At 46.8% G+C, this 27,291-nt stretch overlaps 1 protein-coding gene and 1 pseudogene across 1 annotated transcript; both read left to right on the top strand.

Annotated features, from left to right (window-relative positions):
• Window positions 1-15,959: 15,959 nt before the first annotated feature.
• Window positions 15,960-17,333, top strand: LOC124698084 (probable glycosyltransferase 4). Its single transcript, XM_047230607.1, has one exon. The coding sequence runs from the start codon at window positions 15,960-15,962 to the stop codon at window positions 17,331-17,333; it is 1,374 nt and encodes a 457-aa protein (XP_047086563.1).
• A 1,902-nt stretch (window positions 17,334-19,235) lies between these two features.
• LOC124695411 lies at window positions 19,236-20,565 on the top strand (annotated as a pseudogene).
• The last annotated feature ends 6,726 nt before the right edge of the window (window positions 20,566-27,291 follow it).

Raw genomic sequence — 27,291 nt, 5'->3', positions numbered from 1 at the left:
GTAGCAGATTGCGGTGGAGGGAGAGGGGCGGCAATGGTTGGGGAATGATGGAGGGCTACGCCCCTGCCCCCTCCCTTCTTTATATAGGGGGGAGGCCGGCCAGGGTTTGCTTGGCCCCTCCTCCAAGCCTTGTGGCCAACGGCCAAAGAGGGGGGAGAGAAATCTTCCCCCCTAGGGTTTGGGGAAACCCTAAAGGGGTGGTCGGCCTGGGCCTTGAGGGTTTGGTGCACCTGGCCCATTAGGGAAAGGAAGCACTCCCTCGGCCCATGTGGCCCCTCCTAGGGTCATAAGCCACTAGGGGACCCTCCGGAACCTTCTAGAACCTTCTCGGTCTTTCACCGGAAAATCCCAAACTTTTTCCGAACCCCAGAAATTAACTTCCCTTATGTGAATCTTATTCTCCGGACCATTCCGGACCTCCTCATGATGTCTTCGATCCCATCCGAGACTCTGAAAAACATTCGGTCTCCATCTCATATTTCAAATCTACTTATACGACATCGAACCTTAAGCGCGTCATGATACGTCTCCGACGTATCGATAATTTCTTATGTTCCATGCCACATTATTGATGTTATCTACATGTTTTATGCACACTTTATGTCATATTCGTGCATTTTCTGGAACTAACCTATTAACAAGATGCCGAAGTGCCGATTCTGTTTTCTCGCTGTTTTTGGTTTCAGAAATCCTAGTAAGGAAATATTCTCGGAATTGGACGAAATCAAAGCCCAGGGGCCTATTTTTCCACGAAGCTTCCAGAAGTCCGAAGGAGAGACGAAGAGGGGCGACGAGGGGGCCACACCCTAGGGCGGCGCGGCCCCCCCCCTTGGCCGCGCGGCCCTGTGGTGTGGGGCCCCCGTGCCGCCTCTTGACCTCGCCCTTCCGCCTACAAATAGCCTCCATGACGAAACCCCCGGTCATCGAGAGCCACGATACGGAAAACCTTCCGCAGACGCCGCCGCCGCCGATCCCATCTCGGGGGATCCGAGAGATCGCCTCCGGCACCCTGCCGGAGAGGGGAATCATCTCCCGGAGGACTCTACGCCGCCATGGTCGCCTCCGGTGTGATGTGTGAGTAGTCTACCCCTGGACTATGGGTCCATAGCAGTAGCTAGATGGTTGTCTTCTCCCCATTGTGCTTCATTGTCGGATCTTGTGAGCTGCCTAACATGATCAAGATCATCTATCCGTAATTCTATATGTTGCGTTTGTTGGGATCCGATGAATAGAGAATACTTGTTATGTTGATTATCAAAGTTATGCTTATGTGTTGTTTATGATCTTGCATGCTCTCCGTTACTAGTAGATGCTCCGGCCAAGTAGATGCTTGTAACTCCAAGAGGGAGTACTTATGCTCGATAGTGGGTTCATGCCCGCATTGACACCTGGGACGATGACGAGAAAGTTCTAAGGTTGTGTTGTGCTCGTTGCCACTAGGGATAAAACATTGATGCTATGTCTAAGGATGTAGTTGTTGATTACATTACGCACCATACTTAATGCAATTGTCTGTTGCTTGCAACTTAATACTCGGAGGGGGTTCGGATGATAACCCGAAGGTGGACTTTTTAGGCATAGATGCAGTTGGATGACGGTCTATGTACTTTGTCGTAATGCCCAATTAAATCTCACTATACTCATCATGATATGTATGTGCATGGTCATGCTCTCTTTATTTGTCAATTGCCCAACTGTAATTTGTTCACCCAACATGCTGTTCGTCTTATGGGAGAGACACCTCTAGTGAACTGTGGACCCCGGTCCAATTCTCTTTACTGAAATACAATCTACCGCAATACTTGTTCTACCGTTTTCTCGCAAACAATCATCTTCCACACAATACGGTTAATCCTTTGTTACAGCAAGCCGGTGAGATTGACAACCTCACTGTTTTGTTGGGGCAAAGTACTTTGGTTGTGTTGTGCAGGTTCCACGTTGGCGCCGGAATCCCTGGTGTTGCGCCGCACTACATCTCGCCGCCATCAACCTTCAACGTGCTTCTTGACTCCTACTGGTCCGATTAAACCTTGGTTTCTTACTGAGGGAAACTTGCCGCTGTGTGCATCACACCTTCCTCTTGGGGTTCCCAACGGACGTGCCAACCACACGCATCAAGCAAATTTCTGGCGCCGTTGCCGGGGAGATCAAGACACGCTGCAAGGGGAGTCTCCACTTCTCAATCTCTTTACTTTGTTTTTGTCTTGCTTAGTTTTATTTACTACTTTGTTTGCTGCACTAAATCAAAATACAAAAAAAATTAGTTGCTAGTTTTACTTTATTTGCCATCTTGTTTGCTATATCAAAAACACAAAAAAAATTAGTTACTTGCATTTACTTTACCTAGTTTGTTTTATTTACTACTACTAAGATGAGTAATCCTGAAGTTGAAGTTCGTACGTTTAAGCAACAAGGGGGAGAATGTTTAAGGGATGCTTGGTATAGAATTAGTAATGCCCATAATAGGTGCACTAAGAAACACTCCACTACTATTTTACTCAGGAATTTTTATGTTGGTATCTCTAGCTGGAATAGGTATGTTCTTGATAGTATCGCACAAGGTAAATTCCTAAGTACTCCTGCATTAGAAGCTAGTTGCATTATTGAGAGTCTATTTGGAACACCTCCTGTTGATGAAGTTAAAACTGAAATCTCTTTTGAAGATGTTATGAAAAAATTGGAAACCATAGAGAAAAAATTTCCAAGTGTTGAAACTAAATTGGAAATGTTACTTGATAAAACTGATGAACTTGATAAATCCTTAGGAGAAATTGATGAAAGAATTAGTGTCCTAGGATCTTGTGTTACCCATGATGATCAAAGCAATAGGATTGATGAACTTGAAAAAGCTATGGGAACCTTGGGTTCAACATTTTCTTCTCTTAAATATAGGGAGAAAGCTTATGTGGGTAAGGAGCAAAAGTTTATGTATGTCTCTAAAGTGCCTAAACCAAAGAAGTATTATTATAGGCCTAAAATTGACAAAGCCCTTAGTACCACTAAGGATGGGGGAACTTGTAATGACGATGCACCATCCTTTGATAACACTTGATACACACTTTCTGCGCCTAGCTGAAAGGCGTTAAAGAAAAGCGCTTATGGGAGACAACCCATGTTTTTACCTACAGTACTTTGTTTTTATTTTGTGTCTTGGAAGTTGTTTACTACTGTAGCAACCTCTCCTTATCTTAGTTTTGTGTTTTGTTGTGCCAAGTTAAGCCGTTGATAGAAAAGTAAGTACTAGATTTGGATTACTGCGCAGTTCCAGATTTCTTTGCTGTCACGAATCTGGGTCCACCTCCCTGTAGGTAGCTCAGAAAATTAAGCCAATTTACGTGCATGATCCTCAGATATGTACGCAACTTTCATTCAATTTGAGCATTTTCATTTGAGCAAGTCTGGTGCCATTTTAAAATTCGTCAATACGAACTGTTCTGTTTTGACAGATTCTTCCTTTTATTTCGCATTGCCTCTTTTGCTATGTTGGATGAATTTCTTTGATCCACTAATGTCCAGTAGCATTATGCAATGTCCAGAAGTGTTAAGAATGATTGTGTCACCTCTGAATATGTCAATTTATATTGTGCACTAACTCTCTAATGAGTTGTTTCGAGTTTGGTGTGGAGGAAGTTTTCAAGGATCAAGAGAGGAGTATGATGCAACATGATCAAGGAGAGTGAAAGCTCTAAGCTTGGGGATGCCCCGGTGGTTCACCCCTGCATATATCAAGAAGACTCGAGCGTCTAAGCTTGGGGATGCCCAAGGCATCCCCTTCTTCATCGACAACATTATCGAGTTCCCCCCTGAAACTATATTTTTATTCCATCACATCTTATGTGCTTTTTCTTGGAGCGTCGGTTTGTTTTTGTTTTTGTTTTGTTTGAATAAAATGGATCCTAGCATACACTTTATGGGAGAGAGACACGCTCCGCTGTAGCATATGGACAAGTATGTCCTTGGTTTCTACTCATAGTATTCATGGCGAAGTTCTCCTTCGTTAAATTGTTATATGGTTGGAATTGGAAAATGATACATGTAGTAATTGCTATAAATGTCTTGGGTAATGTGATACTTGGCAATTGTTGTGCTCATGATTAAGCTCTTGCATCATATGCTTTGTACCCATTAATGAAGAAATACATAGAGCATGCTAAAATTTGGTTTGCATATTTGGTTTCTCTAAGGTCTAGATAATTTCTAGTATTGAGTTTGAACAACAAGGAAGATGGTGTAGAGTCTTATAATGTTTTCAATATGTCTTTTATGTGAGTTTTGCTGCACCGGTTCATCCTTGTGTTTGTTTCAAATAAGCCTTGCTAGCCTAAACCTTGTATCGAGAGGGAATACTTCTCATGCATCCAAAATACTTGAGCCAACCACTATGCCATTTGTGTCCACCATACCTACCTACTACATGGTATTTTCCGCCATTCCAAAGTAAATTGCTTGAGTGCTACCTTTAAAATTCCATCATTCACCTTTGCAATATATAGCTCATGGGACAAATAGCTTAAAAACTATTGTGGTATTGAATATGTAATTATGCACTTTATCTCTTATTAAGTTGCTTGTTGTGCGATAACCATGTTTACTCGGGGACGCCATCAACTTTTCATTGTTGAATTTCATGTGAGTTGCTATGCATGTTCGTCTTGTCCGAAGTAAGGGCGATCTACACCGAGTTGAATGGTTTGAGCATGCATATTGTGAGAGAAGAACATTGGGCCGCTAACTAAAGCCATGATCCATGGTGGAAGTTTCAGTTTTGGACAAACATCCTCAAATCTCTAATGAGAAAAGAATTAATTGTTGTTGAATGCTTAAAGCATTAAAAGAGGAGTCCATTATCTCGTTGTCTATGTTGTCCCGTATGGATGTCTAAGTTGAGAATAATCAAAAGCGAGAAATCCAAATGCGAGCTTTCTCCTTAGACCTTTGTACGAAGCGGCATAGAGGTACCCCTTTGTGAAACTTGGTTAAAGCATATGTATTGCGGTGATAATCCAGGTAGTCCAAGCTAATTAGGACAAGGTGCGGGCACTATTGGTACACTATGCATGAGGCTTGCAACTTATAAGATATAATTTACATGATGCATATGCTTTATTACTACCGTTGACAAAATTGTTTCATGTTTTCAAAATCAAAGATCTAGCACAAATATAGCAATCGATGCTTTTCCTCTATGAGGACCATTCTTTTACTTTCAATGTTGATTCAGTTCACCTATTTCTCTCCACCTCAAGAAGCAAACACTTGTGTGAACTGTGCATTGATTCCTACATACTTGCTTATTGCACTTATTATATTACTCTATGTTGACAATATCCATGAGATATACATGTTACAAGTTGAAAGCAACCGCTGAAACTTAATCTTCTTTTGTGTTGCTTCAATACCTTTACTTTGAATTATTGCTTTATGAGTTAACTCTTATGCAAGACTTATTGATGCTTGTCTTGAAGTGCTATTCATGAAAAGTCTTTGCTTTATGATTCACTAGTTTACTCATGTCATATACATTGTTTTAATCGCTGCATTCACTACATATGCTTTACAAATAGTATGATCAAGATTATGATGGCATGTCACTCCAGAAATTATCTGTGTTATCGTTTTACTCGCTCGGGACGAGCGGAACTAAGCTTGGGGATGCTGATACGTCTCCGACGTATCGATAATTTCTTATGTTCCATGCCACATTATTGATGTTATCTACATGTTTTATGCACACTTTATGTCATATTCGTGCATTTTCCGGAACTAACCTATTAACAAGATGCCGAAGTGCCGATTGCTTGTTTCTCGCTGTTTTTGGTTTCAGAAATCCTAGTAAGGAAATATTCTCGGAATTGGACGAAATCAAAGCCCGGGGGCCTATTTTTCCACGAAGCTTCCGGAAGTCCGAAGGAGAGACGAAGAGGGGCGACGAGGGGGCCACACCCTAGGGCGGCGCGGCCCCCCCTTGGCCGCGCGGCCCTGTGGTGTGGGGCCCCCGTGCCGCCTCTTGACCTGCCCTTCCGCCTACAAATAGCCTCCGTGACGAAACCCCCAGTACCGAGAGCCACGATACGGAAAACCTTCCAGAGACGCCACCGCCGCCGATCCCATCTCGGGGGATCCAGGAGATCGCCTCCGGCACCCTGCCGGAGAGGGGAATCATCTCCCGGAGGACTCTACGCCGCCATGGTCGCCTCCGGTGTGATGTGTGAGTAGTCTACCCCTGGACTATGGGTCCATAGCAGTAGCTAGATGGTTGTCTTCTCCCCATTGTGCTTCATTGTCTGGATCTTGTGAGCTGCCTAACATGATCAAGATCATCTATCTCGTAATTCTATATGTTGCGTTTGTTGGGATCCGATGAATAGAGAATACTTGTTATGTTGATTATCAAAGTTATGCTTATGTGTTGTTTATGATCTTGCATGCTCTCCGTTACTAGTAGATGCTCCGGCCAAGTAGATGCTTGTAACTCCAAGAGGGAGTACTTATGCTCGATAGTGGGTTCATGCCCGCATTGACACCTGGGACGAGTGACAGAAAGTTCTAAGGTTGTGTTGTGCTGTTGCCACTAGGGATAAAACATTGATGCTATGTCTAAGGATGTAGTTGTTGATTACATTACGCACCATACTTAATGCAATTGTCCGTTGCTTGCAACTTAATACTCGGAGGGGTTCGGATGATAACCCGAAGGTGGACTTTTTAGGCATAGATGCAGTTGGATGACGGTCTATGTACTTTGTCGTAATGCCCAATTAAATCTCACTATACTCATCATGATATGTATGTGCATGGTCATGCTCTCTTTATTTTTCAATTGCCCAACTGTAATTTGTTCACCCAACATGTTGTTCGTCTTATGGGAGAGACACCTCTAGTGAACTGTGGACCCCGGTCCAATTCTCTTTACTGGAAATACAATCTACTCGCAATACTTGTTCTATCGTTTTCTCGCAAACAATCATCTTCCACACAATACGGTTAATCCTTTGTTACAGCAAGCCGGTGAGATTGACAACCTCACTCTGTTTCGTTGGGGCAAAGTACTTTGGTTGTGTTGTGCGGGTTCCACGTTGGCGCCGGAATCCCTGGTGTTGCGCCGCACTACATCTCGCCGCCATCAACCTTCAACGTGCTTCTTGACTCCTACTGGTCCGATTAAACCTTGGTTTCTTACTGAGGGAAACTTGCCGCCGTGTGCATCACACCTTCCTCTTGGGGTTCCCAACGGACGTGCCAACCACACGCATCACGTCACCCTACGATTCGTGAACTATGCAGACATGATCGAAACTCCTCTCCGATCAATAACCAATAGCGGGACCTGGAGATACATAATGGCTCCCATACATTCAGCGATAACTTAGTGATCGATTGAACCATTAACATACGATACCGATTCCCTTTGTCGTGTGATACTTTACTTGTCTGAGGTTTGATCATCGGTATCTCCATACCTAGTTCAACCTCGTTACCAACAAGTGCTCTTTACTCGTACCGTGGAATTAAATCTCTTGTGACCTTGTCACATGCATGCAAGCTAATTAGACGACATTCCACCAAGAGGTCCCAGAGTATATCTATTCGTCATCGGGATGGACAAATCCCACTCTTGATCCATATGCCTCAACTCATACTTTCCGAATACTCAATCCCATCTTTATAACCACCCATTTACACAGTGGCGTTTGATGTAATCAAAGTACCCTTCCGGTGTAAGGGATTTACATGATCTCATGGTCGAAGGACTAGGTTACTATGTATCGAAAGCTTATAGCAAGATGAACTTAATGACTTGATCTTATGTTACGCTTATTTGGGTGTGTGTCCATTATATCATTCACCCAATGACATAACCTTGTTATTAACATCTAATGTTCATGATCAGGAAACCATGATCATCTATTAATCAACAAGCTAGTTTTACAATAGGCTTACTAGGGACTCTTTTCTATTTACATAACACACAAGTATTAATGTTTCTGGTTAATACAATTATAGCATGGGATGCAAATATTCATCATAAACACAAAGATATAATAATAACCACTTTATTATTGCCTCTTGGGCATATCTCCAACAGTCTTCCACTTGCACTAGAGTCAATAATCTAGATTACATGGTAAGGTACCTAATACCCATGGCGTTCTGGTGTAGGTCATGCTTCACTCTAGGGAGAGCTTTAGTCAATGGATCTTCCATATTTAGATCTGTGTGTACTTTGCAAATCTTTATGTCACCATCTTCGACATACTCGCGAATCACATGAAAACGTAGCTTGATATGCTTCAGCTTCTTGTGTGACCTTGGCTCTTGTGCACTGGCTATGGCACCCATGTTATCACAATAGATGGTCAATGGGTTCAATGCACTAGGAATCACACCAAGCTCAGTAATGAACCTCTTCATCCATATCGCTTTCGATGAAGCCTCCGAAGCCGCTATGTATTCAGATTCAGTTGAAGATTTCGCCACCACGCTCTGCTTGGCACTCATTCAGCTTACTACAACACCATTTATTATAAACACGTACCCAGATTGAGACTTAGAGTCATCTGGATCAGTGTTTCAACTAGCATCGGTGTAACTGGTTACAGCGAGCTCTTGGTCACCTCCATAACAAATAAACATATCCTTAGTCCTTTTCAAGTACTTCAGGATATTCTTGACTGCTATCTAGTGTTCTATTCCTGGATCACTCTGATATCTGATGGTCAAACTAACAGCATGTGCGATATCCGGTCTAGTACACAACATGACATACATGATAGAGCCTACTTCCGAGGCGTATGGGATCTTGTTCATCCTCTCTCTCTCTCTCTTCTGCCGTAGCCGGGCCTTGAATTTTACTCAAGACCTTACCTGGCAACATAGACAAGAACCCTTTCTTGCTTTCATCCGTTCTAAACTTGTTTAGAATCTTGTCCAGGTATGTACTCTGTGGAAGTCCTATTAGGCGTCTTGATCTATCTCTATAAATCTTGATGCCTAAAATATATGCTGCTTCTCCAAGGTCTTTCATTGAAAAACACTTATTCAAATAACCTTTAACACTGCTTAGAAGTTCTACATCATTCCCAATCAACGATATGTCATCTACAGAGCTCCCACTCACTTTCTTGTAAATACACGTCTCATCATGAGTCTGTATAAACCCGAAGTCTTTGATCACCTTATCAAAGCGTTGGTTCCAACTCCGGGATGCTTGCTTCAGTCCATAAATGGAACGCTGAAGTTTCCATACCTTGTCAGCATTTTTAGGATCGATAAACCTTTGGGTTGTACCATATACAACTCTTCCTCAATGTCATCATTAAGGAATACCCTTTTGACATCCATATGTTTAAAGTGAATGTTGATGTCTCTAATGTGTAACCCCAAAACGATAACGACAAATCGGTAAGAGACATCATAGATCGAACCATATCTAAGAGAGTTCGATTACGACGTTTGGACACACCATTGCGTTGTGGTGTTCCCGGTGGTGTCAACTATGAAAGTATTCCGCATTTCTTTAAATGCATGCCAAACTCATAACTCAGATATTCGCCTCCGCGATCAGAACGCAGAAACTTAATCTTCTTGTTACATTGATTTTCTACTTTACTTTGGAATTCCTTAAACTTATCGAAAGTTTCGGAATTATGTTTCATAAAGTAAATATACCCATATCTACTCAGATCATCCGTGAAGGTTGGAACATAACGATAACCACCGCGCGATGCTACACTCATTGGTCCGCACACATCTGTATGTATGATTTCCAATAAGTCTGTAGTTCGCTCCATTGTACCAGAGAATGGAGTCTTAGTCATTTTTTCCATTAGACATGCTTTTCATCTATCAAGTGATTCAAGAAGTCCATCGGAATGGAGTTTCTTCATACGCTTCACTCCAATATGACCAAGATGACAGTGCCACGTATATGTAGAATTATCATTCAATTTAATTCATTTAGCATCAATGTTATGAATATGTGTATCACTACTCTCGAGATTTAACAAGTATAAACCATTCATCTCGGGCGCATGACCATAAAAGATATTATTCATATAAATAGAACAATCATTATTCGCTGACTTAAACGAATAACCGTCTTGCATTAAACAAGATCCAGATATAATGTCCATGCTCAACGCAAGCACCAAATAACAATTATTTAGATTTAAAACTAATCCCGAAGGTAGATGTAGAGGGAGCGGGCTGACGGCAATCACATCGACCGTGGATCCATTTACAATGCGCATCGTCACCTCGTCCCTCGCTAGTCTCCGTTTATTCCATGAGTTCCTGTTTCGAGTTACAAATGTGAGCAACCGAACCCAAATACCCAGGTACTACTACGATTACTAGTAAGATAGACATCAATAACATGTATATCAAATATACCTTTCTTATTGACGTGGCCGCTCTTCAGATCAGCCAGGTACTTGGGGCAATTGCGCTTCTAGTGCTCATCACCCTTGTAGTAATAGCACACAGTATCAGGCTTAGGACCAGCCTTGGGTTTCTTAGAAGGCGGAGCAGCTTTCTTGCCGCCCTTCTTGAAGTTGCCCTTTTCCTTAGGCTTGCACTGTTTCTTGAAACTTGTGGTCTTGTTGACCATCAACACTTGGTTCTCTTTCTTTATCTCCACTTCAGCAGTTTTTAACATGGAGAAGAGTTCAGGTAACTCCTTGTTCATGCACTGCATGTTGTAGTTCATCACAAAGTTCTTATAACTAGGTGGCAGTGATTGGAGGACTCGATGAATACCCAACTGGTTAGGAATCACTATTCCCAAGGCATTGAGCTTCTTCGCGTGCCCATACATCTTGAGCACGTGCTCGCTAACGGAGCCCCTCTTCCATCATGCAGCCAAAGAACTGTTCCGAGGCTTCATAGCTTTCCACGGCCGCATGAGTTTCAAAGATATCTTTGAGCTCACAGACTATCTCACATGGGTCGTGGTTTTAAAAACGCTTTTGTAGCTCTGCCTCTAGGTCGTACAAGATAGCACACTAAACTTGGGAGTATTGAATTTTCCGATTCTGGTAAACATTTTTACATCATCAGGAGCAGTTTCTGCAGGTGGGGGACCTAGCGGTGCATCGTGCACATATTGCAGTTGTCCAGCTGTGAGGACAATCCTCACATGACGGATCCAATCTGTGAAGTTGCTTCCATTGTTCTTAAATTTTTCTTTCTCTAGGAACTAATTAAAATTGATGGTGGGGGACACCATGATCTACAACATATTTGCAAAGAGTTTAGACTAAGTTTATGATAAATTGAGTTCAATTTTAATTCTTAAATTAACTAGGTGAACTCCCACTCAAAACAACATCCCTCACATTGCATTAGTGATTACACGAACCAAATCCACTACACCAAGTCCGATCTTCACGAGAGAAGATGTAGTTTCAAAGGCGAACACTCAAACTGTTCATCATATCATTCATATGACTCATGCTCTACCTTTCGGTATCCTGTGTTTCGAGACCATGTCTGTACATGCTAGGCTCGTCAAGGTCAACCTTAGTATCCGCATGTGCAAATCTTGCTTGCACCCGTTGCATGCACATGTAGAATCTATCACACCCGATCATCACGTGATGCTTTGAAACGACAAGTCTTAGCAACGGTGCATACTAAGGACGAACACTTTATTATCTTGATATTTAGTGAGAGGGATCATCTTCTAATGCTACCGTCGCGATCTAAGCAAAATAAGATGCATAAAGGATTAACATCACATGCAATTCATAATATGTGATATGATATGGCCTTTCTTCTTGTGCTTTTGATCTCCATCTCCAAAGCACGGACATGATCTCCATCATCACCAGCATGGCGTCAAGGTCAGTGGCGCCGCTTCATGGTTGTCCATCACTTATAGCTACTATAACAACTACTTGAAATAAAGCTATTACATGATGAATAGACACGCAGGTCTTAACAAATTTAAAGACAACCATTAGTCTACTGCCAGTTGCCATAATACAATAATGATCATCTCATACATCAAATATAGTCATCATCACATCATGGCCATATCACATCACTAAATCCTGCAAAAAAAACAAGTTAGACGCCTCTAATTTGGTTTGCATATTTTACGTGATTTAGGGTTTTCGAGTAAGATCCAATCTACCTACGAACATGAACCACAACGGTGATACTAGTGTTGTCGATTGAAATAGTAAATTGAATCTTAACTATGGTGAGAGAGACAGACAATCGTAAATCCACTTATGCAATACAAGTTGCATGTCAAGCGTGGAGCAAGTGTCACGAGACACGGTCATGTAAAGTTAGCCCGGGCCACTTCATCCCACCATCCCGCAAGATGCAAAGTACACATAACTAAATACAACAAAAACATCAACGCCCACAAAACCATTGTGTTCTACTCGTGCAACAGATCTATGCATAGACATGGCTCTGATACCACTGAAGGGTTCGTTGCATTCAAAACAAATAATTTCTACCATGAACATGAACAAAACCAAGAGCCAATCTAGGAAGAGCCAATATCTAATCTATGAAGATCGAAGCAACAAGAGATATGAGAGACTAACCCTCGAAGTCCAAAGCCTTACAAGATCAGATCTCGTTGTTGATGTAGTCGATCGTCCCAGTGCTGCAATCTGGCAGCACTTCCGTACTCGGTCGTGCGTACGGTGTCGATGAAGTACTTCCTCTCCCCATTACAGCGGGCAACGGAGGTGTAGTAGATATCCTCGGAATCCCAGCAGCACGATGGTGTGGTGGTGGTAGTGGAGAAGTTTTTGCAGGGCTTCGCCTAAGCCGGAGCAGATTGTGGTGGAGGAAGAGGAGCAGCTAGGGTTGGGGAATGATGGAGGGCTGCGCCCCTGCCCCCTCCCCTCTTTATATAGGGGGGAGGCCGGCCAGGGTTTGCTTAGCCCCTCCTCCAAGCCTTGTGGCCGACGGCCAAAGAGGGGGGAGAGAAATCTTCCCCCCCCCCCAGTCTTCCCCCCTAGGGTTTGGGGAAACCCTAAAGGGGTGGCCAGCCTGGGCCTTGAGGGCTTGGTGCGCCTGGCCCATTAGGGCAAGGAAGCACCCCCTCGGCCCATGTGGCCCCTCCTAGGGTCGTAGGCCCACTACGGGACCCTCCGGAACCTTCTAGAACCTTCTCGGTCTTTCACCGGAAAATCCTAAACTTTTTCCGAACCCCAGAAATTAACTTCCCTTATATGAATCTACTTGTACGACATCGAACCTTAAGCGCGTCACCCTACGGTTCATGAATTATGCGGACATGATCGAGACTCCTCTCTGATCAATAACCAATAGTGGGACCTGGAGATCCATAATGGCTCCCACACATTCAGCAATAACTTAGTGATCGATTGAATAATTAACATACAATACCGATTCCCTTTGTCGTGCGATACTTTACTTGTCTGAGGTTTGATCATCGGTATCTCCATACCTAATTCAACCTCGTTACCGAAAAGTACTCTTTACTCGTACCGTGGTATGTCATCTCTTGTGATCTTGTCACATGCTTGCAAGCTAATTAGACGATATTCCACCAAGAGGGCCCAGAGTATATCTATCTATCATCGGGATGGACAAATCCCACTCTTTATCCATATGCCTCAACTCATACTTTCCGAATACTCAATTCCATCTTTATAACCACCCATTTACGCATTGGAGTTTTATGTAATCAACGTACCCTTCCGGTGTAAGTGATTTACATGATCTCATGGTCGAAGGACTAGGTTACTATGTATCGAAAGCTTATAGCAAGATGAACTTAATGACTTGATCTTATGCTACGCTTATTTGGGTGTGTGTCCATTATATCATTCACCCAATGATATAACCTTGTTATTAACAACATGCAATGTTCATGATCAGGAAACCATGATCATCTATTAATCAACAAGCTAGTTTTACAAGAGGCTTACTAGGGACTCTTTTCTGTTTACATAACACACAAGTATTAATGTTTCCGGTTAATACAAATATAGCATGGGATGCAAACATTCATCATAAACATAAAGATATAATAATAACCACTTTATTATTGCCTCTTGGGCATATATCCAACAAAATGGAGCGCGTGGAGTATTCCCCTTAAGCCTCCAGCGCCCAAGACACCACGTCGTTGCCTTGGAGAAAAGGATGTAGGTTGAAAACCCTACACAGGTTGGACCATTCCAACATTTCTGCCAGCCTAAAAGTTCTCCTAAACCTAATGCGCCATCCCTTGGCATTTCGCACCCCAGCAACCATAGCGAAGGGGTTATCGCAACAATCAAATAGACGCGGGAAGCTAACCCTAAGCGAGTATGTCCCAGTCCACCAGTCTAACCAGAAATAAGTACGACCTCCGTCATGGACATGGTGTTTTGCTCGCGGCTTGAATTACCATTTAATATTTTGAATGGCATTCTAGAACTGAGAACCCCGCGTCTGGACCACCGGCGAAAAAAACAGATCATTATTGCCCAAATATTTAGCTCAGATGAGGTCCGCCCAAAGACCTTTTGCATTCTGGTATAGCTTCCAGGCCCATTTCAACATTAGGGCAATGTTCATGAACTTAGTGTTTAGGACCCCCAGACCTCCAAACTCTCGTGGTTTGCAGAATGTGGCCTAGTCTACCATGTGGTATTTCCGTTTTGTGCCCACCCATTCCCAAAAGAAGCGGGACCTGGACTTGTTCATCGCTCCATGCATCGAGTCGTGTAAAAGATATATTCCCATAGCAAACATGGGGAGGCTCGAGAGGCAGGAGTTGCAGTGGTCAGTTAAAGCCTACACGCAGAGGCTAAGAAAAGACCCTGCCAAGGGTCAACCTTATGCCCCACCTTATCTGTCAGGAAGTGCCAGTCAACTAAGTTCTATCCGACACCGGGAGCCCTAAATACGTCAACAAGAGGCAGCCTAGTTTACAGTTCAGGTAGTCAGCTACCCTCTTCGCTTTTGGAGAGGTTGATTTTGAGAACCGGCATGTTCTCGAAGCCAAGCGGGAGAATCTTAAGGTTGGCTACTCCCATAGTAGTTGGTTCAACCATAATCACAGTATCATCTGCGTATTGCAAAGGCGTGATTATCCCTGGAATCAGATGGGACACCACTCTATGTATATGTCCAGCTGTGTTTGCTATGGCAAGGATGGCTGCCAGAGCATCGACCATAAAGTCGAAGAGGATGGGAGAGAGCAGGTCCCCTTGCCGCACTCCCCGTGTATTTTTGAAATAGGGGCAATCTCTCCGTTGATGATGGTCAATCGTCTGTCCACAAGTTGCATCAAGCGGTGGACAATGCCTGCTGAGAACCCTTTCTTCAGCAACACCTCTCGCAAGAAACCCCAGTCAACTCTGTTGTAAGCCTTCTCAGAGTCCAGTTTCAGCAAAAGGCCTTTTAGTTTCTTCACTCTCAGTTCATGCGCAATCTCATGCAATGCTAGCACACCTTCGTGCAAACATCGCCGCTTAATGAACGCCTTTTGGTTGCGGTGTATTGTCATATGCGCTATCGGAGCTAGCCTAGTAGCATATGCCTTAGCAATCAATTTAAAAATAATGTTTATGAAGGTAATAAGTCTAAACTGCTTGATGGTATCAGCTCATTTCACCTTTAGGGATAAGCTGCGTGCAATGAGCCAATAATGATGTATAGTATAGATCAATTATATACTGGTATCTCTCACACTAATTATATACTGGTACTAGTAGATGTGCAAAGCATATTAGAGTAGCAGTCCACTAGTAAAAAGAGGGAAGCCCTCTTGAAATCCGAATCCTAACATATTCTTTCTTCCGTTCACCAGGACTCCAAGTCCAGCCGGCGCCAAAACGAGGTCACACGGAACAAGGAAACCTCCAAACCCCGACGCGTCGTCGCCTCTCTGATTTAACCAGGGGTGGTACAGTGCAGCCTCACAGTCATACCAAGAGTAGAGTAGAGCGTGTAGGGTACAGCCACGTCGCGCAGGCATGTCTTGTCCGTCGTCGGCGATGGCGGAGGAATACGCCGGCGGACAAGTAGCCGCGGAGCGGCGAGGCCGGCAGAAACCGATATTCACCGTCCCGGTCATTCGCGTCATTCTGATCGTGCTCGCGCCGTCCGCACTCTTCTTGTTAACGTCGGACGTGGCGTTCCCGCGCATTCGCATCGAGTATGCCGGCGGCGGCAGCAACAGCGACCTTGACGTTCCGGCCAGTGCGCCCGCGAACCTAGCGCCACCATCGACGCCAGAGGCCGCCGTGGTTGGTCACGTCGAGGAGCAGCGGCGGGAGGAGCCGAAATCGCTCCCGCCGGCGCCGGTGCGCCATCTGGGTCCGGCCGTGCCGTACTACGACGCCCTAAGAGCGGCGTGGCTCGCCGCGCACCCGCGGTTCCCGGCGTACGTGGCGCCCGATCGGCCGCGCGTGCTGGTGGTCACCGGTTCGTCGGCGCACCGGTGCAGCGACCCGGAGGGCGACCACATGCTCCTCCGCGCGTTCAAGAACAAGGCGGACTACTGCCGTATCCACGGCTTCGACATCTTCTACAGCAACGCGGTGCTGGACGCGGAGATGTCAGGGGTCTGGACGAAGCTGCCGCTGCTGCGTGCGCTGATGGTAGCGCACCCGGAGACGGAGCTCTTCTGGTGGGTGGACTCCGACGTGGTGTTCACGGACATGCTGTTCGAGCCGCCGTGGGGCAAGTATGCGGGCATCAACATCCTGATTCCCGGCTGGGAATCGAAGGTGTACGAGGAGAAGAACTGGATAGGCCTCAACACCGGCAGCTTCGTGATCCGGAACTGCCAGTGGTCGCTCGACCTCCTCGACGCCTGGGCGAAGATGGGGCGGAGCGCCCCGGTGCGCGAGAAGTACGGGAAGATCTTCGCGAAGGCGCTGTCGAACCGGGCGGCGTACGAGGCCGACGAGCAGTCGGCGCTCGTGTATCTGCTCGTGACGCAGAGAAAGAAGTGGGCGGACAGCGTGTTCCTGGAGAGCTCCTACGTGCTGCACGGGTACTGGAAGGCGATCGTGGACAGGTACGAGGAGATGCAGAGCAAGTGGCAGCCGGGGCTCGGCGACGACCGGTGGCCGCTCGTCACGCACTTCGTCGGGTGCAAGCCGTGCGGGGACCCGAACGGCGCGAGCTATGAGGCCGCGCTGTGCCGGCGAGGCATGGAGCGCGCCTTCAACTTCGCCGACGACCAGATACTCAAGCTCTACGGGTTCCAGCACGAGACACTCAACAGCACGGCTGTGTACCGCGTCAGGAACGACACCGGACGGCCGATGGACACGGACGACGAGGAGATCGGCCGGCTCCTGCACCCAACCTTCAGGGCCGCCAACGCCGAGCCGTTGTGATCTCTCAAGTAGGTTCTTCCATTAGTAGTTCGGATCACGTGAACATGTAATTCTTTGCAGACGCGAATTTCTCTTATGTTGTGTGCGTACTGACTTGTATTGTTAGATGCAAGGTTGTGTTAGTACTTAGTAGTGCCTTTCAAATGTTTTGGGGTATGCATGATTCTTCATTTCCCGCATTTTAGAAAGTTAGACAGAAATCGTACAACTTTGTTCAGACGGCATGGCAAGAAAAGAAGATCCTAAGCAGTTACCAATTGTGCCCTTATTTTTCCTTCCAAGTGCCTGAATACGTCAAGTGCAAGACTGCCCCAGAGGGCCAGAGGCCAGTAAGTGTGACAAAATGGATAAGTGGGATCATCTTCCACGTCTCTACTTTACACTCTAGACTCTTTTTTAATTTTAATAAATCCAATTTTATTATCCCACGAAAATAAGAGTCTAGTCTCAAAATCCCTCTTATCCCAGGTTCCCAGCTCCTTATTACAGACTTGGTGAAACCGGCCAAGTCAAAATCTGTTTGAAAGTCAGAAGAGAATCATGATCTAGAGATGAGTGTGTACATTACTACCATTTGTATACTTACAGTAGGTCTGGGAAAACGAATCTTACACGGATTTTGAGTAAATGCACATGAGCAATTAAGAACCCTCAGCCCTAGCCCTAGTAAGCATTGAGATTTGAAGTTCCAGAAACTCACGGCATGGAGGTTCCAGGTTGTCCTCCTCCGGTGCTCGCTGTTGTCCAAGATTGTTCTTCAAGGCGCAATGCACGTTATTGTGGACGAGGCCAAAACGATGCTTTCTTGGGACCGACTAAGTTTCACCATCTTTCTCCTTTAGATGGTGTGTCGACAAGGAGAGTTCTTTTGGAGTTGTTGTTTTTTGGAGTCGTCGGTGTCGATCGAGACGCGGTTTTGAGGACAAGCTCTTCATGTTTTGGTGCTATTTTGTCGGTGTGGATATCTTAGAAGTTAGGACTAGCCGGTGTGGAGTTATTGCCACATTTTTTGCTCACAGCGAGTGGTAGTGTTCTTGTACTCATGACGGTAACAGCAAGTGCTCTGCCTTTTTCATTATAGAAGAGGGAAAACAATCCAATTACAAAAGACCCCAAAGAGAAAACACTGGGGCAACCACGTCCTCGAACAACAACACTAAACCAGGAGCACTCCTAAATAACATTTGCCCGCGCCAACCTTAGCAACTCTAGCTCAGCCCAAATGAGCTTAGCCACTCCGCTAGCAGGTAACACTTCGTTCTGGAAAATACGACGTCCTCGCTCCTTCCAGATGTTCCATAACACATACTACACCGCCATGGATGTGTCGTTGCAATGGTGGTTCCCCTGCGTGTGACGTCGAAGCTTATTCCACCAGGTGCAGATCGTCGTCGAAGTATTAGCGAACTGCACGACCCTGTCGTGGGTGATCCGGAAGCATTGCCAAACCTCTTTGGCAAAGGGACAAAGCAGGGCAAGGTGATCTGCAGTCTCGAAATCCTAGTCACACAAACAACAGGTAGCATCGCCGTCCAGTTTTTGTTCTTGTACTCAAACCTGTCTTCTACAGAAATATGGTACGTCTTTGAGTATTCTCAAAAAAAGAAGTTTCAGAAACTATCTGGTCAGCATCTCCTCGTATTATTTACAACATACGCCACCTCTTCGCCCCAAATCATGAATCTACTCCACAGATCCCCATACATAGAGCGTGCAATGCACAACTCCACTTCCCTCCCACTCTCCCGTTGACGTTTGCCAGATGATCAACGGCTAGAAACAAGAGAGATAATGATCGTGTTGATCGCTAAAACGCACACAAAAAGAGAAGCATTTGTGAGCCAAGGTGCGTGCAACCCGCGGCGCCGGATGACCTCACCAGCTTGCAATAGCATAGCAACAATGGAGGAACACCACGACGGCAAGTCTGCCGGAGACCGGCGATCCCGGCAGTACTACTATGGCTTCCCGGCAGGCACTACCATCCCCCTCGTCTTCGTTCTCCTGGTCGCCGGCTCGCTGTTCCTCATCCTCGGCCCGAGCAACTCCGTGCTAACCCTCCCCACCCTCCGCGTCGTCTTCAACAACCCCATCCACATCACCGCCGCAGCTACTCCGCCACCGCCAGCGCCGCCGCCCGCAGCTAGCAACGCGAGCGAGGAGGACATCGAGGACATCGGCCTCCCGCCGCCCCGGCAGCTGACCGACCCACCTTACTCGCTGGGCCGCGCCATCCCGGACTACGACGCGCGTCGGTCCGCGTGGCTCGCCGCGCACCCGGAGTTCCCGGCGCGCGTGCATCCCGCGGGGCGTCCCCGCGTGCTGCTCGTGACGGGGTCCGCGCCGTACCGGTGCCCGGACCCGGACGGCGACCACCTGCTGCTGCGCGCGTTCAAGAACAAGGCGGACTACAGCCGCGTCCACGGCCTGGAGGTGTTCTACAACACGGCGTTCCCTGGACCACGAGATGTCCGGGTTCTGGGCGAAGCTGCCGCTGCTGCGGTCGCTGATGATGGCGCACCCGGAGGTGGAGTTCATATGGTGGATGGACTCGGACGCGGTGTTCACGGACATGGCGTTCGAGCTGCCGTGGGAGCGGTACGCGGCGCACAACCTCGTGGTCCACGGGTGGGAGGCCAAGATGTACGAGGAGAAGAGCTGGGTCGGCATCAACACCGGCAGCTTCCTCATCCGCAACTGCCAGTGGTCGCTCGACCTCCTCCACGCGATAGCGCCCATGGGGGCCCGCGGGCCCGTGCGCGACATGCACGGCGAGCTCTTCGCCAAGGAGCTCTCCGGCCGCCCGCCGTTCGAGGCCGACGACCAGTCGGCGCTCATCTACCTGCTCGTCACGCAGCGGGAGAAGTGGGGCAGCAAGGTGTTCTTCGAGAACTCGTACGAACTCAACGGCTTCTGGGAGCTCATAGTGGACAGGTACGAGGAGATGCGGCGGGAGGGGCGGTGGCCGCTGGTGACGCACTTCGTCGGATGCAAGCCATGCCGGCGGTACGCGGACAGCTATCCGGCGGACCGGTGCCGTCTAGGGATGGAGCGCGCCTTCAACTTCGCCGATGACCAGATACTGAAGCTGTACGGGTTCGGGCACGAGTCGCTCAACGGCACCGCCGTGCAGCGCGTCGGGAATGACACCGGCGGCCCGCTGGACGCGGAGGACCAAGAGCTCGGCCGGCTGTTGCATCCCACGTTCAGGGCGGTCGCAAAGACAGCGTAGTCGCGTAGACGACGACTAACCTTGGAGGATTTTGTTTTTGTCGTGATTGCCTTGTTTTTTTGTCATGTTATTAAGTAGTAGGACACTTTCAAGTTTCTAGAACACTTGAGGTCAAGTCCAAAGATTCAGCCAATTACTGGAACACCTGCTATGACATGATAGTGGCACAAAGTATGCGTACTCTTTTAAACTTTTTTTTTGTTTGCGAATACGTACTCTTAAACTAGGAGAACTGATAAATTTTACTTTTGAAATTATGTACTACACTAGATTTTCCCTTTCTTTTTACAAGTTATCTCTGTGCAAGTTACATTCCATTTGGTGGCAGCGGAGGGAGTCTGTCAAGTGTCAAAGGTGAATCAATCGCCCGGACAAAACGTACTGCTTTCTCTATTCATTTCCGCTCTATTCAGGCCTTGGCAGCGAACTTTTGTGGTGCTCAATCAAGGGCAGAGCCGAAGGATGTAGTACGGTGCAGACCACCAGTTAACTACTACAAAATGAATATAGATGCTTGCGTTTTCCCTAATGATTCAGGTACTGCTGGAGCTATCATCTGGGATGACAAAGGTGAGGCAATATCTGGCATGAGTTGTCTGCTAACACTAAACACTAAACACTAAACCCTAAACCCTAAACCTTAAACCTTGTTGATGCTACAACATTTGAAACTCATGCTCTTCGAAATGGACTGGAATTTGATTGAATGAATTAGTTGCAATCTTGTCATCATCGAATCCAACTCACTAGAGCTAGTGCAAGCTTTCAACGGTGTGTCTGAAATGTGGAGCCCTTATACACCTATCCTAGCAGATTGCTTTCAGATAACAGTGGGATTGGTAATGTACTAGATGGACCCAGCGCGCTCTGCGCCGTCCTCTCATACCATCGCTCAGTTCTTGCGGCATGGCTGTTCTTTCGTCTAACAATGTCTTACACATAAAAGTGCCAATTATGTGTTTGAATGACCTCCAGTTGCAGCAGTACAAAAGAGAATTTGTATGGTACAATACCAATAGGTTGCATAGTAGTCCATGATGTGAAAATCAGCTCAAACTTACCGTTGTTTGGCCTAATAGGCATAACTTCAAAGTACTGGAATAGCACACCTAACTCTACATGAAACGATGCACCTAACTCTACATGAAACGATGCTCGAGTATGTGAATCGTTTGGTTAAAAAACATGGATTCCATGTCCATGCGAACAAATGATGAACTGATAAAGATAGCTACAGAAGGCAAAAGGAAGTGCATTCATCAAAACCAAGAAAAAATGATAGTAACACTCTTGGGAACCTGGACCAACAACCCTGAACCTCGACACCACATCTTAGTGACTTAGTCCTTATATTCATGTCATGTTGAAAATCGACAGGATCACAATAGCACTATTATTCACTAGGAATAGATGCACCTGATAATTCAACACCGAATATGCCTTGTGGACTTAAATAGATGCTTTTTTCATCTATGTATTCTTAAATTAAAAGATATAGTAAAATAGTTGCAACTTGAATATACCACTGAGTAAGAGGTTCCCTAACCATTTATCGACAGAGTACTAAACAACTGTAATGGTTAGGTCATCCTATATAGCGAGGAATAGGAGCAAGATTAGAGCACACTACGACAAGAATTTGCCATTTTCTTTATAAGTAACAAAATACTACCCGTATCTTTATTTCTACATGAAACATAGAGATTACAGCTAGCATTACTTATAGTTCTGTTGTAGGAAGTGTTGGTAGTAATAAAATAGGAAGTGTTGGTAGTATAAAATAGGAGTGCAGAATCATATGCCATTTTCTTTATAAGTAATAAAATACTACCCGTATGTTTATTTCTACATGTTTGTAATCTTGTACTACCAACACTTGCTATTTTGTAATAAAATACTACCCGTATGTTTATTTCTACGAATATCATATTCGAATAACTATAAGGATAGTTAGCTTGTACTACCAACAGTTCCTATTTTTTTAACCTGCTGGTTATTAAATGAAACTAATACTAATAGTTCTGTTGGTAAAGAAGAGGTAAGCTAACATCTAGCATTACCTAAGTACTGGTCATAAAACTGCTTGCCAACACGGTCAGAAAATTATCTGATTTCCAGCACCAAAATAAAGAAAGACCAACACTAAATCGTAACAGACGTCCTCTCAGCTTTCGCAAAACATTGTAGATTCAACCTCCTCCATTTGAAGAATTGTAAATATATTGATTGCAAGAACATTGAAGGAACAAAGAGCTACATGTTACATAATTCAAGAGGAAGATGCATCTGATTGAAATATTATTCAGCAAGCAGCTAACGTCGCTCCGAATGGTATCATAGGATTCACTGAGTATAAAAAGTCACCAATGCGTAGAAGACTCCCATCAGATCCCTGCTCTCCAGAGGTACCTTTAAGATGAGCTAGTTCATAAAAGCTTTTATAAAATGTAATATTAAACTCTGATCTCATGTGGCGCATCCACTTTGTCAGTAGTATGTTTGTGTCAAATTACAGTGGGTGTTCATCCACTTGATTGTTGTTACTGATTTTATTTGCTACATTAATATATTTCCTAGGTTCCTAATTTTTTTTGTTCTGCGCTAATCACATTGATGTTTCAAAAATTTCTTCTTCTACAGGGGTGAAGGATGTATTGGTCACCAGATCAAATCTCTGGTCTACATGTGAGTAAAAAAAATAAGTTGTTTAATTTCAATACTAGATAAACACCCACCGCAAGAAAAAAAAATGATCCAATTGAACTTCATAGCCAATCTAATAGGAAAAAAAATACTTTCATTAAAAAAACATGTATGCCCTTCACTAATATTATTTTCATTGGACCAAGCAACATACTTTTACTTATGACAACCATAAAAAACAATTATTTCCCACTCCATAGCTTATGAAAAGAGGTAATGCCCTCTAAAGCAATTAAAGAAGAATAGAAATATAAAAATTAAAAGAAAGAAACTGCACTTTAGCCCCTCAATAGAAGGTAAAAGAAACAAGGATTAACTGCCACATATATGAACGGCTCGCTCACTGGCATGCTCCGCCCACACCAGTGTCGAGGGAGCCTAGCCACTCACCAAGATGTCGATGCCACCTCAGCGATGCCCGCAACCACCACTCACCATGCTACTCGCCGATTCCACTCGCCTACGAATTTCATAGCAAAAAACAAAATAATTCATAAAATATTTAAACGCACCCATCGCACAAGAGCTAGCAATTCTTGAACTACAGAAATTTAGAACTGAAGCTTCTAATCCTTAATGAATAAAATGATGATTTAAGAAACTGTCAAAATAAAGAATTTAGTTCATTGGTAAGTATCTAATGATGGCTCCAAACTTTGGTGATCGAAACTTTAGTACTTAATACTGAACATGAAAAACTACGTAGTGTCTACTTTTCCACAAACAGAAAAAAACTGCCAAATGTTGTTTGAGATATCTCGGGCTGTTAGAGTACGTAATGGGCTTGGGCTGGCGCTATAGCCCATTAGTATTAGGGTTAATTAGAGATAAGGGTAGCTTGCTTAGGGGTCAAGTAAACCTCTCTATATAAGGAGAGGAGATGTATCAATCTAACCAAGCAAGAATTAAGAAGGAAATCCCTTCCCTCTTGCCCGGCCGTGGGCAAAAGGCCCCCTGCCGGCCTTCTCGCGCCCTCGCAGCCCTCTCTCTCCCTCCCAAACCCTAGCAGCCACATAACACTTGGTATCAGCTTTCCCGGGTTCGATCATGTTCAGCCCTCCACCGAGTTCTTCCCACCCGCCGCCGCCGCACTCCGACGTCCCCGCCGTTCTCTCCCCGGCGGAGATCACCGCAGCCCTCCGCGATCTCGCCACCGCGGTCCAGGAGATCCACCTCTACTTGGCCGGCCCCTATGGGCCGCCGCCGGCCGCGCCACCGGCCCGCCACCACCGGGCCACTGCTCCTGCCGTGGCAGCCCGCCGCATCCGCGGTCTCCGCCGCGGTCGCCGCCACAACCCTCCCCGGTTGCCGTGGCCGTCCCGGCCCTCGCGGGCCCCGTCGCGGCCGTGGCCTCGCCTGCGGCAGCCGGCGCCGCCGCCCTGCTTGTCGTGGTTGTCCCAGCCCCTCGCGGGCCCCGTCGCGGCCGTGGCCCCGCTGCAGCAGCCGCCGCCGCCGGCGTTGCTGCCGTGGCAGCCTCCGCCGCGATCGCCGGGCCGCTGCAGCCGACGCGGCTGCTGTCTTCGCCGCCACCTGACGCCGGGCTGCTGCAGTCCCCGCTGCCGCTGTCCACCATCTCCGGGCCGGGCCCTACCTTGGCGCCTGGGGTCCCTCTTCTCCAGTCGGCCGCCTTCTTCCCCACCGGGACGCAGCGACGAACGGCAGAGCCGCCGCCGCCACCAACGCCGCCGCTGCAGCTGCTGTCCTCACCGACGCTGTCCCTGCCGTTCGGTGGGCAGCTGCAACAGCAGCAGCTGCTGCCGTCGCCACCAACACCGCCTACGGGCCGCCGCCGGCCGCGCCACCAGCCGCCACCACCGGGCCGATGCTCCTGCCGTGGCAGCCGCCGCATCTGGCGATCTCCACCGCGGTCGCCGCCACCACTCCGCCCTGGTTACCGTGGCCGTCCCAGCCCTCGCGGGCCCCGCCGCGGCCGTGGCCTCGCTGCGGCAGCCGGCGGCGCCGCCGCCCTTGTTCCCGTGGCCGTCCCGGCCCCTCGCGGGCCCCGTCGCGGAGCCGGCCGCCTTCTTCCCCGCCGGGACGCTGCAGCAACAGCGGCGGCCGCCACCGCCACCAACGCCGCCGCTGCGGCTGCTGTCCTCACCGACGCCTGTCCCTGGCGTTCGGTGGGCAGGCCGCAACGACGGCGAGCAGCTACCGTCGCCACCAACACCGCAGCGGCGGGCTGCTGCCGCCACCGACGCTGTCCCTGCCTTTCGGCGGTGTGGGAGCGACCTTGGCCCCGGGCTCTACACCGACACCGCCCGGGATGCCCTTCCACCAGGTCCGTTTCCATCCGTCGCCGTCACCGCTTCCGGCTTGGATCGCTATCCGCCACATGTCGGCGGCGGCGGTGAGGCTGCGAGCTGCCGCGCGCGGCCTCCTAGTGCGTCGGCATGTGCGGGAGATGCGTGATCTGCAACTGCAGCTCCTCCAAGTTGCGCTTCGTTGCGCAACGGACCTCGATCTCGTCCGCTTCGTCGGGGATCTTGGGCGTGCGGTTTCCCCCACGGGCGGTGGACATGCTGTGTTTTCCCGCGGGCGGCGACCTCAAAGTCCGCGCCATCGATAGTCATCCGGCGGGGAGAAGGCATGGTGTCACCGACAGGAGCGCACCGCGTAGCACCACCGCATTCCGCCGCCGGCCGCCGCACGGGCTCCTTTGCCCCGCTGGTTTCCATGGGATCCGGTGGCTGTACCGGTGCACGTCCGACGGGCGGATGGTGTCCACTTTATGTTCGGGGGTCAACAATAAAGCGTCCCGAGTCCATTTCAGGTTGAGAGTAATAAAACAAGCCGAGATGTAAAAGGCTCGTTTTTAGGTGTTAGGTTTGTGTTGCGTCGAGTCATGGTTTGTTTAGGTTGCAGCTCGAGGACGAGCTGCGTGTCCACGTGGGGTAGTGTTAGAGTACGTAATGGGCTTGGGCTGGCGCTATAGCCCATTAGTATTAGGGTTAATTAGAGATAAGGGTAGCTTGCTTAGGGGTCAAGTAAACCTCTCTATATAAGGAGAGGAGATGTATCAATCTAACCAAGCAAGAATTAAGAAGGAAATCCCTTCCCTCTTGCCCGGCCGTGGGCAAAAGACCCTCGGCCGGCCTTCTCGCGCCCTCGCAGCCCTCTCTCTCCCTCCCAAACCCTAGCAGCCACATAACACGGGCATAGGAAGACACAAAGTTTACCACGCCTATGCTTGCATGAGTAGCGGACATTCAGATGCAAAATCATGAACGAGCAAGGAAGTCCCACCACAAGGACAACTCTAATTTTCATTTGATGCCTAGGCAGACCCCCTTATTATTTTGAACATCACCGGATGCTCGGCAATGTGGACAGAGAATTAGCGTAAGAGCCAAACGACTAAAAATATTACAACGAAGAAACTCCTTTGTCAAAATATGAATCAACATGAAGGTGATATGATATCTACATGAGCAAAAGAAATTTTGTTTTCATGTTGTGATCAGTACAATTCAACGGGTTTAGAAGCTAGTCAGATCCTATGAGCCTAAATTCATCTTCAGGATAAGTAACCAAGTGTATACTCTACCAACAAAATTAGCTATCATATCTAATTTAAGTAAAGATTGCGAGAAAATTGTGTGGCTACCAGATTACCTCTGGCTCTAGTGTAAGAGAAGATTGTTGAAATATCTACAGTATTCTTTCTTAAACTTTTCTTTTTCAAAACTTCCATATATCCATTCACTCGATGGTAAAATCCATAAGCCCTAGCCTGGCAGTTTTTTCCTATGTGCATATATCACTGCCTTCCTACTTGCTTGATATCATGTGAATGCAAGCAGATGGTTCACTTTTGATGGTTGATGCGTCACTTCTGTTACCGATTCATCTTAATTTTGTTAACGATTTCTCCGCTGCAATACATATGAAATTCTCTCAAATGTTTGCTGCCATATATTGGAGAACACCAAGGCAATACTTCAGAAAAACAAAATTCACCAAGATATGACATCAAATCGAGATAATGAAAGAACAATTTTGTAAGCTGCTTCACTAATATCT

This window comes from Lolium rigidum, chromosome 3 (genome assembly GCF_022539505.1).
Source record: "Lolium rigidum isolate FL_2022 chromosome 3, APGP_CSIRO_Lrig_0.1, whole genome shotgun sequence".
NCBI classification, from domain to species: Eukaryota; Viridiplantae; Streptophyta; class Magnoliopsida; order Poales; family Poaceae; genus Lolium; species Lolium rigidum.
The sequence above is the reverse complement of the archived record's forward strand: the minus strand, read 5'-3'. Positions and strand labels throughout refer to the sequence as shown.

Excerpts from the sequence above, each read along its gene's own strand:
- LOC124698084 (XM_047230607.1), top strand. The coding sequence starts at position 15,960 with ATGTCTTGTCCGTCGTCGGCGATGGCGGAGGAATACGCCGGCGGACAA.